The sequence below is a fragment of the Labrus bergylta genome, chromosome 2, assembly GCF_963930695.1.
Source record: "Labrus bergylta chromosome 2, fLabBer1.1, whole genome shotgun sequence".
Taxonomy (NCBI): Eukaryota; Metazoa; Chordata; class Actinopteri; order Labriformes; family Labridae; genus Labrus; species Labrus bergylta.
Genome location: NC_089196.1, coordinates 23860505 through 23877074, shown reverse-complemented (window position 1 = coordinate 23877074; position 16570 = coordinate 23860505). Strand labels below are relative to the sequence as shown.

The 16570-nt window shown below is 40.6% G+C and overlaps 1 protein-coding gene across 1 annotated transcript in view; it reads left to right on the top strand.

Moving 5' to 3' along the window:
• The first annotated feature begins 1177 nt into the window (after positions 1-1177).
• Positions 1178-16570, top strand: part of hsd17b4 (hydroxysteroid (17-beta) dehydrogenase 4) — a 28522-nt gene continuing 13129 nt past the window's right edge. Inside the window, exons 1-12 of the mRNA XM_065949623.1 lie at positions 1178-1335; positions 1762-1815; positions 3085-3192; positions 3817-3876; positions 3986-4007; positions 4150-4196; positions 4442-4526; positions 7378-7565; positions 9282-9373; positions 9525-9549; positions 9700-9828; positions 13049-13161. Of these exons, the coding sequence (XP_065805695.1) occupies positions 1284-1335; positions 1762-1815; positions 3085-3192; positions 3817-3876; positions 3986-4007; positions 4150-4196; positions 4442-4526; positions 7378-7565; positions 9282-9373; positions 9525-9549; positions 9700-9828; positions 13049-13161 (975 nt within the window). The 5' untranslated portion in view covers positions 1178-1283. The remainder of the gene's footprint in view (positions 1336-1761; positions 1816-3084; positions 3193-3816; positions 3877-3985; positions 4008-4149; positions 4197-4441; positions 4527-7377; positions 7566-9281; positions 9374-9524; positions 9550-9699; positions 9829-13048; positions 13162-16570) is intronic.

Here is a 16570-nt window from a genome sequence, read left to right as displayed (position 1 = left end):
GTAGTTGTTGTGTTAAAATAACTAAACAACCTCCCCATTTTGTAAACCTAATAATAGCACTGACTGTAAAACATGAGAATAAGTCCTGCTCCCCAGAGCCTCTACAAAAGATGCAAGGCAAGTTGACTATCTTTCACAGAAGCATATTTACAAAAATGAGTCTAGTATTATTAGCCTTAAGAACCTACAAGAAAATAGCTCAAAATCACTCATTAGGAAAAAAAACATTTAAAACAAATATAGCCTACAAATGGAATCAAGAATTGAATGTAAAACACAACAAAAGATAAACAAGCCAAGTTATGTTGATGTAATAGGAGTCCACAACAGCCTGTACAAAAGTAGAAAGTGTTAACAATTTCTGTTATCTCTGTAAAAACTGTTATTATTTTTAGTTGATTAAGAGGATTAAATACACAAATAATGCCACCATTTTTCTTTATATCTCAGTTATATGCTTTATATTAATTACAAACAAATTAGGCAAGCCAGTAAAAAGCCTATGCTTAAAATTCACAGTGAGACACGGAAAAAAAGAATAATCCTTACTGAAGGAATCAAAGTTATGCTGACATTACATTTGACCACTGCAGATTAAACATTAACTAAATCAAATGATTACAGGCATCTCCAACAAGGAAGAGTAAGCCTACTTTAAAAGTGTAAACATACAGACCATAAATTAATAAATACTACGAATAAGGTAAGCACATGATGTGTTGGGTAATTAGGGATGATGAGCAAAACACTATAAAAAGAGTTACTCTGCTGCTCGTTTAAACTAAATTAAAACGACAGATATTAGGAGCCGTCATAAACTTTTTTTTTAAAACAGAAAAATAGAAAGTTATGGAAAAAATATCAACGAAAAGAGTCTGCTTATTATCAAACTTATAATAAAGTCTGGGTTTTCTTGTATTGAGTTCTTGATGCAGCCAAACAGGAAATGTTCCCAGAAGAAAATATGAAAACACAAAAAGATCTCAGTGGAAGCATTTTAGAATTAAATTGGAAAAAAACTGGGAGTAACACTTCTTCGATATGCATTGCTGTGGTCAAAGCAGACTTCTAAATATCATCAGTGATGTAAACAAGGAGCTTCTGGATGGGGAGGGGAGGGGTAATCCTCGTTTCCTTTGTTCTGATTGGTCGATGCTGAGACTGCCCCCCTCACAACTGCGGAAGTGGAACTTGTAGAAGTTCACCCTTGCTGGATGCTGGTGTTGTTCTTTAGCCTCTGTGGTGTTCAGTGTGCAGAAACCAGACAGTAACATTTCACAGGAATGTCTTTGTCTTTCGAGGGAAGAGTCGTGCTTGTCACTGGGGCCGGAGGAGGTAAACTCGCCGTGCAAACATTACGAGACTTTAGCTGAGCTGTCCTTGCTGCTAAACACTAGCTCTGAATGCTAACCTGCAGATTTTGAAAGATCGAGTCAATTTTTACGAACCTATTGATTGAAATACTTTGTGCACGAGTCTTTCTTGTTGTTATATTAGCAGCTCAGGTGTTAAAAGCAGGGCGTCGGCACTGACGTCACAGCTGTTACAGTAGGTTACGTACATAAACAATCAAGACCAGAGTGCCCTGAACCTTCTGGACACAGTGTTTCTTTGGAAGCACACAAGAGTCAAAGTGCATTCACTGCAATAGTTTTCAGTCATGTGAGTGTGTCAAAGGGCACATCCAACAAATACTCTCTGCAGCTGGTTGATGGCAGAGTTTCATTAAGCTTTTTTTCTAACCTGTCTTTCTTTCTGCAGGCCTTGGCAGAGAGTATGCTTTGGCTTTTGCTGAAAGGGGAGCTGCTGTTATAGGTAAATAAAGGATCTTCATTTTTACAGGAGTCATGTGAACAGGTGTAGTGGATATGATTTGGTTAGTGCATCAGACTTTGGCCCTCAAGATAAAGATAAACTTTACTGAGCCCCATGGGAGACATTTTTTTTTTTGTTACAACAGCTCAAGAAAAAAGGAATATAATTATTAAAAAATAACAAGAAGTTAAAAATCAAACATATGTACATCAGTTAAATAAAGGGAGAAAAAAAATACAATAATAGCCCACATAATGAAATGCTTGCTAAAGAGAATCCTTGAAACGTCATTTTTATTTTGTGTTTTCTTCTCTTTGGAGGTCAGCTATGTTGGTGTCCATATTATTGACATTTGGCCATCAGGATTTCAGATTTTTGTTCTCTGTGCTTCGGACTGAAAATGATTTCAAATTCAAAATTTCAAAATCACAATCCTTTTTTTTTTTTTTTTTAGCAATCCAATACAAGTATCAGTTCCTGTAGAATTGGTTCCTACAGAACTTGCTGCAGACAACATATGAAGAAAAAGAGCATTCTTGATCTATTTATATATGACAATAGAGTATGAGTTAATACATACAGATTTTGGCACCTGCATGGCTTACTGTTAGAAATGACTTTGAGTTTTGGGTTCAAGTAGGGATGCACTGATCATATACATGACATGAGCTTGATATTTGCACTATGCACTTTGTTATGACATAATAATGAGGATTGTTACCAGCCTTGCACAATCAATAGTAAATGCAACATCTCAAAATAAACACAAAGTCATTTTCAAATACATTATTTTTGCTTTCAGTCACATTCATTATTTCGCAGTGGGTGGCAGGTACACTCCAAGCAATGCGTGGTCTCTTATTCACTTAATGATTAAAATAATCCAATAGATTACATGCAGTGATTCATAAAGACCTTTCATTTAGAGCCATCAAATTGGATCTTGGCATAAGCAGAGCTGAGTTACCAAAACCTTTTATTGGGACAGAAGAAGGTCGACTCATTGCATGCCTAGCTGAATTCAACCTTGATAAATAAATGTCCATTGCATTTACCATATTTTGTTTTTAAACTGCACAGTTGCTGTCATAAAAATTTGCCCTCCTCCCCCAAATAATTTGTTTTTCCTGCTGCCTGGACCCAACGTGCCCTTGAACTCTGACAAGGAAATCAGCTTAGCTAGACTCTTCTCTCTTTACCTAATCAGTTGTGGAGAATTGCAGAACTCACCCCATTATTGCTAATCTTTTTCTTCTTGTTGCAATAAAGTGAATGACCTTGGGGCAGACACTAAAGGGGGCGGAAAGAGTTCTGCAGCTGCTGATAAGGTGGTGGAGGAGATAAAAGCGAAGGGAGGCAAGGCTGTGGCAAACTATGGTGAGAAGTTTGGACTATCGCCTTCTTGTCTGATGTATTCTTTGTTTTCTCTGCGACGTCATTATCTCTCTCTATTTATTTAGTGCTGCTCTCTTTGGGGGTAATTTGTACAACGGTAGACTGAAAATCAATAGTGATTTCTGTCAGCTTGACTGGCTCACTAATAAAGCTGAGAGTGAGTGTTGAAGACAGATGTAACCTACTTCTTTATATTCGTGCATCTCACATATAAATAAACCTTCAATGAGAGCCGTTAGAAATATGTGTTTTGAAGGAAGTTTTGAAAGTGGCTGACTTATTAGTGCTAGCGAGCCCTAACAGTGTAACTCTGAAATGCGGTTACTGATCAAATCTCACTACTCATCACAGTGTTGGACCTCATGAAACTTCCTTATAATGCTTCTCAGCGTCTGAGTTATATAAGTGATATCACGCACACGTTGTCTTCTATGTGCAAATTGAACACTATCAACAACAATCTAGCCAAAAATCAGATCAATAACACATAGAACAGCCTTTTGGGAGACCAGTTAAGAAAAAAAACATCGCAGAGTTATGACTCATCAGGTTCAATAAGCTCTCAACATATCTATGACTATTGTTTATTTTTACATGCTCCTACAGAGTCTGTAGAAGATGGAGAAAAATTGATCCAAACAGCACTGGATACATTTGGAAGGATTGGTTAGTTCTGTTGAATCTTGCATTGTTACATTATCTTGATGACATGATATTATTGCTACTCTATGAACAAGTAATTACATTAACTCTGGAACACATTTTTTTTTTCTAGATGTTGTTGTAAACAATGCTGGGTAAGTCTATTCAGACTTTCTTGTAGTTCCTGAAGTGTCTTTTTGATAACTGTCAGAACATGAATTGTGTAAGAGAATTGTTAAGTCTTGTCACAAAGACATCAATGATTGAACCCTGCCCTGCTTTTCTTTCTTTGCCAAGGATTCTCCGTGACCGCTCGTTTGCCAGGACGAGTGATTTGGACTGGGGTAATTTTATTCTCTCTGATGTTTACATTCACTTTACTCTCATTAACTCTCACTGTAAAGAGTCTTCCAAATGTGTTCATATTAAATGCCATTGTGGAATGCAGAATGCATCGTGTTTGTTTTCCACGTACCTTATGTCTATAACGACAGATTGTCTGTGTGAGAGTTTGAAAATCCTCCTGGAAGCTGAATCGGCGTCACGTTGCTCTAACGCTCTCTGTCCTCTCTCTTACTCTCCACTTCAGACCTGATTCAGAGAGTTCACTTGAGAGGATCCTTCTTAGTGACTCGAGCCGCCTGGAATCACATGAAAAACCAAAAGTTTGGCAGGTGAGAGCAAGCTATTGACGTAGATAAAACTGTGCCATCCTCCTATTACGGGGGTTGGATTGTTTTTTTTTGTTTTTTTAGAGCAGTATTATTCTCAGCAGACGGACCATTTCTGGCCTCTAATCAATAGGATATCAGTATTCTGTGTGGTGAGTCCCGATTCAGACATCAAATAAAGTACCAAAGATACTCAAAGGGGGTTTTATGTGCCCTACTTTAAGGAGGCTCTTGAGAACAGACACTTGGGGTAATGGGTATATAAAGCATGCCTGCCCTCACATTATCATACTCATATTCTGACTCTGACTCTAGTCACTTGATACCCCTTAATATTTCTCGCTCCAGAAGTTTCAAGGTGTACAATGAAATAATCTGCATACCAGTGAAAGCCCAAGACAGCAAATTGGATTTGATTATGCAAATTAGCACATAATGAAGGGGACTTAGTGAATTTAGTTATGCTGAACTGTTTTAGTGAATCTCTTAAATATGTCAGCACTAAATAAATTGATCAGTCCAAAGAAGCAGCGAATATGCTGCATCTGTGCTGTGCAGTTTTTTTTAAATCTTATCCCCCCCCAAGTCTCCACAGCATGAACCAATGATATAACCACTCTCTGAAGTTGATGTTATTTTTTGCCATTCATCAGAGAGTCCTCAAACTTCTTGGATGAGAAACATGGAATTGATGCTTTCCATTGACTTTGAGCCGTGATGAGTATGCTGATATGAGCAGATCTGTTTTTTTTTTTGTCAAGAATCAGTCACTTATTAAGTATGGTAAAACATTGTCTACTTGGTGTGCCTGTTGGCCTAGTGGTTATATTGAGCTCTAACCCTCGAAGCAGGAGGCCCTGTTTTGACATGTCAGTCCCCTCTCTCTCCTCCTGATTTCCTACTCTATCCACATTTTCTAAACACAGGTTTATTTACATTTCTGATGTCTGCATGTAGGAGCTGAAATGAGCACCTGCCCCTTGACAGCTGCAACAAGAAGAAATGTGTGTGGTGAAAAGGGCCTATTGAGGTTTGCACGCGTTGAATTATAATTTGCAGAAGTAGGTCACATGACGTGCTTTACGCCCATGTTACTGCAGGTAACAGATGCCCTTCCTAAGAGCACACGAGGGGCTCGACGTGAATGGAAGAGGACAGTAGTTCCTTTTTCTCTGAAAAAGGCCGGTTTTCCTGTTGGGTGTTTTTATTGTAACATACATAGTCTTTCCACTAATCATTGTGAGTATCTACTATGATAGTTTTGGTTATGCCTCTTTACTGGCGGTGACTGATCACTGTCACACCACGTCTGTCGAGTTCTCCTGAACACTACATTCCCTGAAGGGATTTTTTATGACATCTGGCACAAACCTACCTTTAGACTCCAGGATGAAATGAAATGATGAAATCAGAATTTAGTGATCATAGGTCCAAGGCCACTGTGGTCTCTTCTAATTTCTTTGGGCCATAACTTTACAATTAATAGACAATTTTTACACACACTTCAAAGGGATAAAATGAGGAAGCAATGAGGTTTTTTAACATAAAGGTCAAAATGTTATTCTGAATATCCTGAATGGGAGAGTGGACCAAGTCTTTGGTTCCAGTGTGTTTTCTCTTAGCCGATTACAAAAAAAAAAGAATCCAATTTTAAGGCTATGAACCACAAGAGTATCCCAAATGCCTTGAAAAACTTAATTTAAATTCATACCAACTCCAGTAAGAGTTATTTCTGACGTCTCTTGGGGTGCTTCCTCCTGTTCTTACTTGAGGAAGGAAGTGAGAGAAAGCAACCAGGACTTAGGTCAGCCATGTGACAACATTTATCCTCAAGTCCAGTGGGCTTTTTATTCCAGTCGAAACCATGCAGGGTTACAGTACGAATTACGCTTCAACCTCGATCCTCGTCTCTCCTACCATCTAGAGGGGGTTATTCATTAGTATCCCTACCACGTGAGAACAGCTCTACTCGTTGCATACTGGCAGGTTTCAATCTCTGTGGGCAGCCAGCCTAAAAAACAAAGTTGATGATGCATTTAGAGTCAAACCTTGACATAAAGAAATAAGAATTAGTCATATTCATGGAGGCAATCTCCGTAAAACAGACAGGATGGGCATTTAAGTCAAGAATATGAATAAAGCTATGTGAGTGCATGGTGCACAGATAAGGATCAGTATCAGGGCCCAAGTCTGTGTGTTCACTGTTCACCTATATGGCAGCATTTTATCATTTGATGTACAGATTGAAAGATGTTTTATCAGTAGGAATACTTGACAGTGTGAAAGGTTCCTACGGTAACGGTATCATGGACCTTTGTGCACAAAGCTTATTGATTTGTAAACACTCATTCATTGCCGGTCCTCCTGTGGATGTATTGTTGTGCGCTGTGGTATGGATCACTGCTCTCTGATGACCAGTGATTCACCGTGTTTCAGACGTCTTCAACAGTTAATGTAGCGTTTTAACCTCGTTACTTTTGCTTGACTGAATTGAACTGTCTGCGTGAGATTACTTGCAAAAAATGTTATGTGTATGTCTGTGTGCCTGTTGTGCATACATGCGTTCATTCCAGCATATAGCCTGAGCTCACAGTCGCTCAAATAAATCCACTGTGTGCAGCTCCGCATATGTGAGAAAGCAGTTGTGTGTGTGTGTGTGAATGGGTTAGCATGACTAGCTGCTTACATTTACATACCCCTGTGTGTTTATGCATGTGTGAAAGTGTGTAACGCTTTGTGAGGTCATGAGTATTTGGTGAGGGGCCTTCTGTGTGTCCCATGACTCTGCAGCGAGGTCTGTGACTTACATTTTTTTTTTTTTTTTTTTTTTTGCCTCGGGTTGTCTTTTGTCCAGAATCATCATGACAGCTTCAGCCGCAGGCATCTATGGTAACTTCGGCCAGGCCAACTACAGCGCTGCCAAGCTGGGCATGCTGGGCCTTTCGAACACCTTGGCCATTGAGGGACGGAAGTACAACATCCACTGCAACACGATTGCTCCTGTGGCTGGGTCACGCCTCACAGAGACCGTCATGCCCCCAGGTAGGCAGAGAGATTAAAAAACATGCTTGATTGCATGCAGTCGGTCTGTATAATTCATACAGGGGCGTACTGCTGGGAATATGAGCGCACATGCTTTCACACATGCACGTTTTTTTTTTTGGGGGGCGGGAGGCAGACAAAAGGAAACAAATAGATTTTCACCACTTATTATTATTATTTTTTTTTTAGAACAGCCGCATAATGTTATGCTCATGTAACGTTGGTTTTCAAAATTTAAGGCGGCAGCACTCCCGTTTGACATGCAAATTTGTCATATAATATTCAAGAACTGTGTTTTTCTTTTTTATGCTGTTTCAACAGCGATGATGCAATCATGCACCCTGTAAGTGCTTAAAAAGTTTGAATGTCTCAGCTCCCTTGAGTTAAACAGGCAGCTCTGGATCCCTACTTTGACTGTAGGTGTTAGCTGTGCTTTTAAATGTTCACAGAAATGTGAGTAGGCATGCTAATGACACATCTCTATATTTCATGTTCAAAATATTTCTGCAGACAGATGGTAATGTGGCATTTATTGCCCACAGTTAGAAATATGAATAATAGCTTATAAGCAGGGGCATAATGAGTCCAGACAATAAACCTCCAAAACAAACAAATTGTCATTCATATAAAGAGGAACTTTTTAAGCATTTCTTCTTTATTTAAAGGGACCTCATTCACCCAACATAAACATAGTTGATTTTTCCCTAGAAGCCACCAAATCCAGACTCTGAACATTCCTATACATGTTGAGCAGATTGTGCATGCCCTGTGACTGCAGACCAGTTCACCAACGGGGGGCATTAAGTGACGGATTAAAAAGGAAGGGTTTTGTTGTCCTGCCTGTGCTGATCTAACCGTAGCATCTGTCACACTACATGGTGCCAACTGTCACAGGATGACTTCACCTCACTAAATGACTCGGTTCCATATGTTGGCTTTCACTGACTCAGGCTTTTTTTTTTTTCGACAAAAGAAACAGCAGAAAATCATCCTGCTAAACATGGCAGACGGTGCTGAAACAGAATGCCAGTTTCTTTTCCACCACGCTTTGATGATAGAAGAGAAGCGATATTTTCAGCACACATATGGTGCCTGGCGTTAGATTTGTATTAGTTTGTACAGGGAATGAAAGTCGTGTTTGTTGTTGGGTAGCTATTTTAAAATGTGTTATTCGTTTTTGCCCTTTCATTTATGTTTTTAAAAAAAAATGAAACGATCATTTAAAACTGATTTGGACCTGCACCTATGCTCCATAGCATTCAAAGGTTTTCTGTTTTTTTTAGTATTTGTGCATGTTTAATGGTAGGGGTTAGGGTTAGGGTTGTTCAGCTGAAGATTTTCCAATCAAAGTGAACACATTAGTATGTTAGGACTGAAAAAGCAAAAACTGTTTTTTCGATAAATTAAGAGCAGCATGATTTTCAGTATGTAATTTAAGCATAAAGGTTTTCTAATTTACACTAGTGAAAGAAGGAGTGTTTATGTATTTGATGTCTGTTTGTTCTGTAGTAAGAGGGCAAAAGCTCCAGCCTTGTACCGCTAGTATTTTCTAAATGAGCACAATGAAGAGTCGCAGTGGTGTCATTCTCACGCTACACTAACTACCAAACAGAGACGCTGAAGCAGAAGCACTCCTCCACTGTTTATTGTATAACAGAGGTGCAATAAAAAGAAAGCTCTGCTGTACTTTGTGTATATGTTTGGTTTTTTATTTAGACCTCGTGGCGTCTCTGAAGCCAGAGTACGTTGCTCCCCTGGTCCTCTGGCTCTGTCATGAAGAATGCAAAGAAAATGGAGGACTGTTTGAGGTAAACAGAATAAAAAAAAAAAAAAAGTTTTCTCAGCACACTGGTTTCAGGTTCTTTTATCATGATGAACCATTTAAATACACAGTTTCCTTAAAGAGACAATATTATTTTAATCTCTGTTCTCATCTCCTCATATTTCATCTCCTTTCAGGTCGGGGCAGGCTGGATGGGTAAATGTGAGTATTGTGTGTTTTTCTTTAAGGAAATGTCTCTATGCATTTATGATACTCCGCAGCCCCAGGTTTAAAGGTATTCTATGTGTGTAATCCCCCCCCCCCCCCCCTCCATCTAACAACCTCTTTATTTGTGTGTGTCCGTGTGTGCAGTGCGCTGGGAGCGCTCTCAGGGCCAAACTGTGAGACAAAAGAACCAACCCATGACTCCTGAGGCTGTCAGGGACCAGTGGGACGCAATATGTGACTTCACAGACGCCACCAAGCCTACGAGTATACAAGGTCAGTAATGTATTTAATGCTTGAATACACACTCGTGTGCATAATAACCTGCATGAAAACCTCATACATTGACGCATGTGAGCCTAGTGTGGGCACATACACTTACACGCATAAAAAACCACAAAGACGACGTATGTTTCACTCCAGACTTTCTTCTGTAAAAGATGTAAATCTGTTTGTGTTGGATTGGAGAATCCCTCACAGAGACTAAGTGGGTCTGTACCTGTGACTCGTTCATATCAAAATAAAATTCAAAGTCCAGATAAGTTTGTCGATTTATGAAACAAATGATTGAAAAAGATGATGAGGATAATTACGATGATGACGATAATGATAAAGTTGACGGTCAACAGAAAATATACAAACCCAGTTCCCCCTTTTTGTCTAGTCTCCCGCCACACCAATGCACAGGTAAAAATACGGTGAAACCACGCCCACTGCAAATAACCTGAAATTATATCAAACCCATATAAGGAGAAAAACATAACACATAATCAACAGAGGGAGAAATACACATTACGGCTCCTACATTGACTTCAGGATAAAAAGAAAAGGTCAAGTGCTTGTTTCTACATTTTAACATCATATACACTCTTTTTTCTTTTAAAGATTTATTTTTGGCCATTTTGTGCCTTTTAATGGAGAGATAGGACAGTGGATAGAGTCGGATGTGAGGGCGAGAGAGAGTGGGGAATGACATGCGGGAATGGAGCCACAGGTAGTATGCAAACCCGGGCCGCCCGCCCTGGAGGACCACAGCCTCCTCCACACGGGGCGCGCGCACCAAACACTGCGCCGCCAGGTCATATACAGAGTCTTTCAGTATTGCAGTGATTTACACACATTTCCAGGATTATGCTGTTAAGCCGGCGAAATGTGTACTGATGGCCAGCGAATCTGGTTTCATGGTGAGATTGACATGTAAACATTCTTAATAAGAGCTCTATTATATATAATATATTTAGTATAGTTATAGACATGGAGGTAGATAAACAGTAGACATACCTTATATGATCCCAAGCTGGGAGATTTTGGTGTAACAGCAGCATTTCAAGCATCTGAGAAATAATGACGCACTAGCAACTGAAGAAAGAAATAGACATCAATAAATTCTTCTCAGCAGGAATAAACTATTAACTCAAATATAGTAAATCTAAAATATATATGAATGTGGACATACTTTACAGGGAGTAAGAGGTGTTACAGTGCAGACAGTGTAGTTGTTCATGTTTGAATACTCTGATCAGAGGTGGATATTTCAGAGCGTGTGTCACATGGCTACTTTGCTCTGATGTTTAAAGAAAACAGTTTGGAGAAGTTAAAGGTGTGAGTAGAAAGTTTGTAGTGGAGCAGATGGCGGTGTAAACACTTTTTTAGAGTCACACAGTTATGATTTGAAATGAGAGACATAGCACATGTTCAGTGTGGCTGCCATGGATTCACACACTTTGTGCTTTTGTTTAACGGCGAGCTTTTTTTTATCTTCAGCCAACGGAGCCCTTTTACTCTCAGCTCATCTGTGTTTACAGCGAGTTTAGTAACAATCTGCACAAACAAGATGCTGTAAGGGGGCCGATCGAGTGAGGAGGATGAATTAAAAAAAGAAAAAGGTGAAGGTACACTCAATGCTGAGCGTGATCAAGCCGTGTTCTGTTCCCAGAAAGGTCTCAAACAAAAAGGTGGTAAACTGTGATGATTATGTCCCTGCGCCTCCTCCGCGCTCTCAGATGTACATTGGAAGACAGGGCCGAGGTGTTAACATTAACTGAACGAGGGGGGGTGGTCCCACAGGGTGCGAGCTGGCCTCATTAGCATGGCTTTGTAGTGCCTCCTCATTTGTAGGTTACAACAGAGACTTGTTGCTCCCTTTTCTTTTTTTTTTACCTGCCTCCCTCTGAGTGTCCCCAATTAGTCATCTGCTCTCCACACTCTCCCTCCTCACTGGTCTGTCATTTTTTTTAAATTTGTTTAGGCTGAATCTAATTAGGTATTCTTTGCTAGTGTGACCTTCATCTACCTTTCCAGGCAAACAAAAGACCACACAGTGTAGACACAAAATGTGTAAACCACTAATGTAAGAGTAGAGAGCTGGACATGCGGAACTCACTTCCTGCATGGATTTTGAAGCTGCCCTTCAATTACAGAGTCAGTGATGGACAACGATACCCATTTTATTTTTAGGACAGCAGAGAGTAACAGGAAATATTGCGAGGATAGATGTAGGGATGACAAGCAGGGAATTTTGAGGGTCAGACTCCAACCTGTAACGACCATGGGGACTGTAGCCTCTGCATATAACAACAAGCTCAACCTGCCACATACATTTGAAAGATTTTTTGCTGACTTAGGTATTCGCTTTTCATTTTAGTGTAAGTGTAAAAGATGCTGTGAAACGCAGCTTTGACTTCTTGTGCGACACGACTTGCTTGCGCGTTGGCAAGCTGACATGTCGTAGAGATCAGGAGAACGTATCTTTCCCATATAGCAGCGACTGAAGAATTAGATGCTTCAATTCACTACATTTGCTATGAAAGCGGATGAAGTATCCACATGAAACATAGCAAAGATTCCTTGAAGGAAAGCACTTTCCTCAGCTTTAAATAATTAAATGTGCAGCTTCAGAAAAAAAAAAAAAAAGAGAAGAAAGAGCAGCCTATCATGAAGAAATGAAAGCTAATCATTTTCAATCTGTGCTCACACGGCCTTCACTTCAAAATCAGCACAGTTTTCTGACATATGGTTTCAAACACATAATGCAACTCAGGGTGCCGGTAGTGTGGTGGTTAGTGGGTGTGCTCCTTGTGTACGGAGGCTTTAGTCCTCCAGGCGGGCGGCCCAGGTTCGAATCCGAATCTGTTGCTCCTTTCCTGAATGTCATTCTTCACTCTCTCTCTCTCCCGGATTTCCGACTCTATCCACTCTCCTGTCTCTACAATAAAGGGAAAAAAAAATCCCCCCAAAAAAATCTTTAAAAAAAAAAAAAAAAAATCATGCAACTTGAACAAAGCTCAAAATGATATGAAAATTAAACACAGCGTTGTTGAGCAAAAAAGTTAGTTATACGGGAAGTAGGTTAAATAGACTTGATGGATGGATTAATAATCCATTGATAAAAGATTAGTCAGACTAGGTCAACATAGTCAGTGGGAAGATGGATGTCCTATTAAATGTCATGTTTGGTGTTCTTCCCCTCACCGGTCATCTCTTACCTGTTGTGTAGAGTCTCTACAGTCTATGGTGAGTGTGCTGTCTCAAGTGGAGTCTGATGAAGAGGTCGGAGCCAATCCAACAGCTGCTGCAGCGTCCGCAGGGTCCACTTCAGGGATCAATCCTGTGAGTACAAATGGCCATTGATTCTTTTTTTTTCTGACAGTTGTGGAGAAAGTTTGTGCACGTCTTTAAAAAGTCGCAAAAAAATAATTCTATTCAGTCTCTTAAAGGGTAATAGAAGATCGTCCATTGGATTTATAAAAGTCTTAAAGTATTTGTTTGCCTGCTGTGTGACATAACATCACTGACACTGACAGTTCATGATTTGCACGCTTTAACTAAAAGTGGATTAGTAGGAACAGCTGATTTTTTTTTATGGATGTACGGTGGTTTTACAAGACCTGTAAACACCATCACTGCTGCTTGCTTGAAAGATCACTGACTCGTCACCTTAGATGAACTCAAATGAATGAACGATTCATATTTGGTTAATCTACCCATACACTACAGCAGGGATGGGCAACTTTGGTCACAGCAAGGGGCCGCATTCATTAAATTCTCACTGCCAGGGGGCCAAATTGTAGTATACAAAAACGATAACAGTCGATTATGTCTCAAATTTAACTCAACATATACCAGTGATCAAATATTATTACGGACATATTTCTGGTTTTCATGATTTCATGGCAGATTTTGTCATGTTTTCTTCATGTTTTGATATATAAAAATTGACCTGAGGGCCACATTGAGGGTTGACGAGGGCCTTTACTACAGTATATGCTGCTGCCGGATCAAATCGATATAATTACTTGTGAAATACTTTGCTTTTGGTAATCTGTATTTCCTGCTGCCTGAGGGTTAGAAGCTGAAACTCACCAAACGGACGATGTCGAAGTCACTGTTAGATGTCTCGAGCCTTAGCTGCAGCTTGCTCGAGAGGTACTGAAAAAATATAAATAAATAACTTTAGGCCACTGCTTTTTTTTTGCATGCTTACATCCTGGTTGTATGATTGTGAAAGTTTGAAAAACAAAAAAGGTGAACTTTGTAAAATCCCTTGAATACTTGTCAGGCTTGCACATACACTGCTCAAAAAAAATAAAGGGAACACTTAAACAACACAATGTAACTCCAAGTCAATCACACTTCTGTGAAATCAAACTGTCCACTTAGGAAGCAACACTGATTGACAATCAATTTCACATGCTATTGTGCAAATGGAATAGACAACAGGTGGAAATTATAGGCAATTAGCAAGACACCCCCAATAAAGGAGTGGTTCTGCAGGTGGTGACCACAGACCACTTCTCAGTTCCTATGCTTTCTGGCTGATGTTTTGGTTGCTTTTGAATGCTGGCGGTGCTTTCACTCTAGTGGTAGCATGAGACGGAGTCTACAACCCACACAAGTGCCTCAGGTAGTGCAGCTCATACAGGATGGCACATCAATGCGAGCTGTGGCAAGAAGGTTTGCTGTGTCTGTCAGCGTAGTATCCAGAGCATGGAGGCGCTACCAGGAGACAGGCCAGTACATCAGTAGACGCGGAGGAGGCCGTAGGAGGGCAACAACCCAGCAGCGGGACCGCTACCTCCGCCTTTGTGCAAGGAGGAACAGGAGGAGCACTGCCAGAGCCCTGCACAATGACCTCCAGCAGGCCACAAATGTGCATGTGTCTGCTCAAACGGTCAGAAACAGACTCCATGAGGGTGGTATGAGGGCCCGACGTCCACAGGTGGGGGTTGTGCTTACAGCCCAACACCGTGCAGGACGTTTGGCATTTGCCAGAGAACACCAAGATTGGCAAATTCGCCACTGGCGCCCTGTGCTCTTCACAGATGAAAGCAGGTTCACACTGAGCACATGTGACAGACGTGACAGAGTCTGGAGACGCCGTGGAGAACGTTCTGCTGCCTGCAACATCCTCCAGCATGACCGGTTTGGCAGTGGGTCAGTAATGGTGTGGGGTGGCATTTCTTTGGGGGGCTGCACAGCCCTCCATGTGCTCACCAGAGGTAGCCTGACTGCCATTAGGTACCGAGATGAGATCCTCAGACCCCTTGTGAGACCATATGCTGGTGCGGTTGGCCCTGGGTTCCTCCTAATGCAAGACAATGCTAGACCTCATGTGGCTGGAGTGTGTCAGCAGTTCCTGCAAGACGAAGGCATTGATGCTATGGACTGGCCCGCCTATTCCCCAGACCTGAATCCAATTGAGCACATCTGGGACATCATGTCTCGCTCCATCCACCAACGTCACGTTGCACCACAGACTGTCCAGGAGTTGGCGGATGCTTTAGTCCAGGTCTGGGAGGAGATCCCTCAGGAGACCATCCGCCACCTCATCAGGAGCATGCCCAGGCGTTGTAGGGAGGTCATACAGGCACGTGGAGGCCACACACACACACACTACTGAGCCTCATTTTGACTTGTTTTAAGGATATTACGTCAAAGTTGGATCAGCCCGTAGTGTGTTTTTCCACTTTAATTTTGAGTGTGACTCCAAATCCAGACCTCCATGGGTTAATAAATTTGATTTCCATTGATCATTTTTTTTTGTGATTTTGTTGTCAGCACATTCAACTATGTAAAGAACAAAGTATTTAATAAGAATATTTCATTCATTCAGATCTAGGATGTGTTATTTTAGTGTTCCCTTTATTTTTTTTGAGCAGTGTATTTATTAGAGCTGAATGGAAAAGATTTATTTTTCTATTAAACATGTTTTTGACCTCAGTACAATTGTCCTCATGTAACCTTTATTTTACCTGCACTGGTTTTCTTACTCACAGTCTCTCCTCTTTTTCCTTTTCTCCTCATTTCTTCTTCAATCTCTTTTCACTTTCCGTGCATCCATGTTTCTCCTTCACCCCATTTGCCTCTCCTCTGTCATTTCTCTGTGTGCGACTGTAGCAGCGACTTCGACGGTTGGTTGATAATGACTTTTCAAAGTGTGGAGCTGCTAAATCTCAGACTGTTTCAAAAAAGGCAACTCATGACTCTTTAATTCCACCACGCTGTATTTAGTCGGGGACATTAATAACCTCCTCAGCGGAGCTTCTACAACATACATGAGTACTTTGCTGTCTCCCGTAAATAAATAAATAAATAAATATGAGATAGGTGCCAGCTCAGATTAGCTTTTAAAAGGCGATGTACAAAAGACGCTGCAGCACAATAGCGGCAGCGATGGCTCCCTTGACGGTTGCTCCTTCACTTCATCGTGTTCCCTATCATTGAATAACAGAAAGTGAACTGGTTGCATTTCACACATGGCTGAGTGGCTTGAATAAAACATTTAGCCACAAGTTTTAGTGTACCGCATTAAATAATTATCCCCAGAAACAGCCTCCATTTTCTGTTAAGCTAGTCGCAGCATGCAGTGGTGAGGTTGAGTCAACAGATTAATCTGCATTTGAAATACTGCTCAAACAGGTGACTGAACCTTCTCCCTGCTGTGTCTGAATCGTACAGTATGTAATAAAAGACACAGCATGTGTCAGTAAGCTAATCAGTAAGAGAGACCTTTGATAGT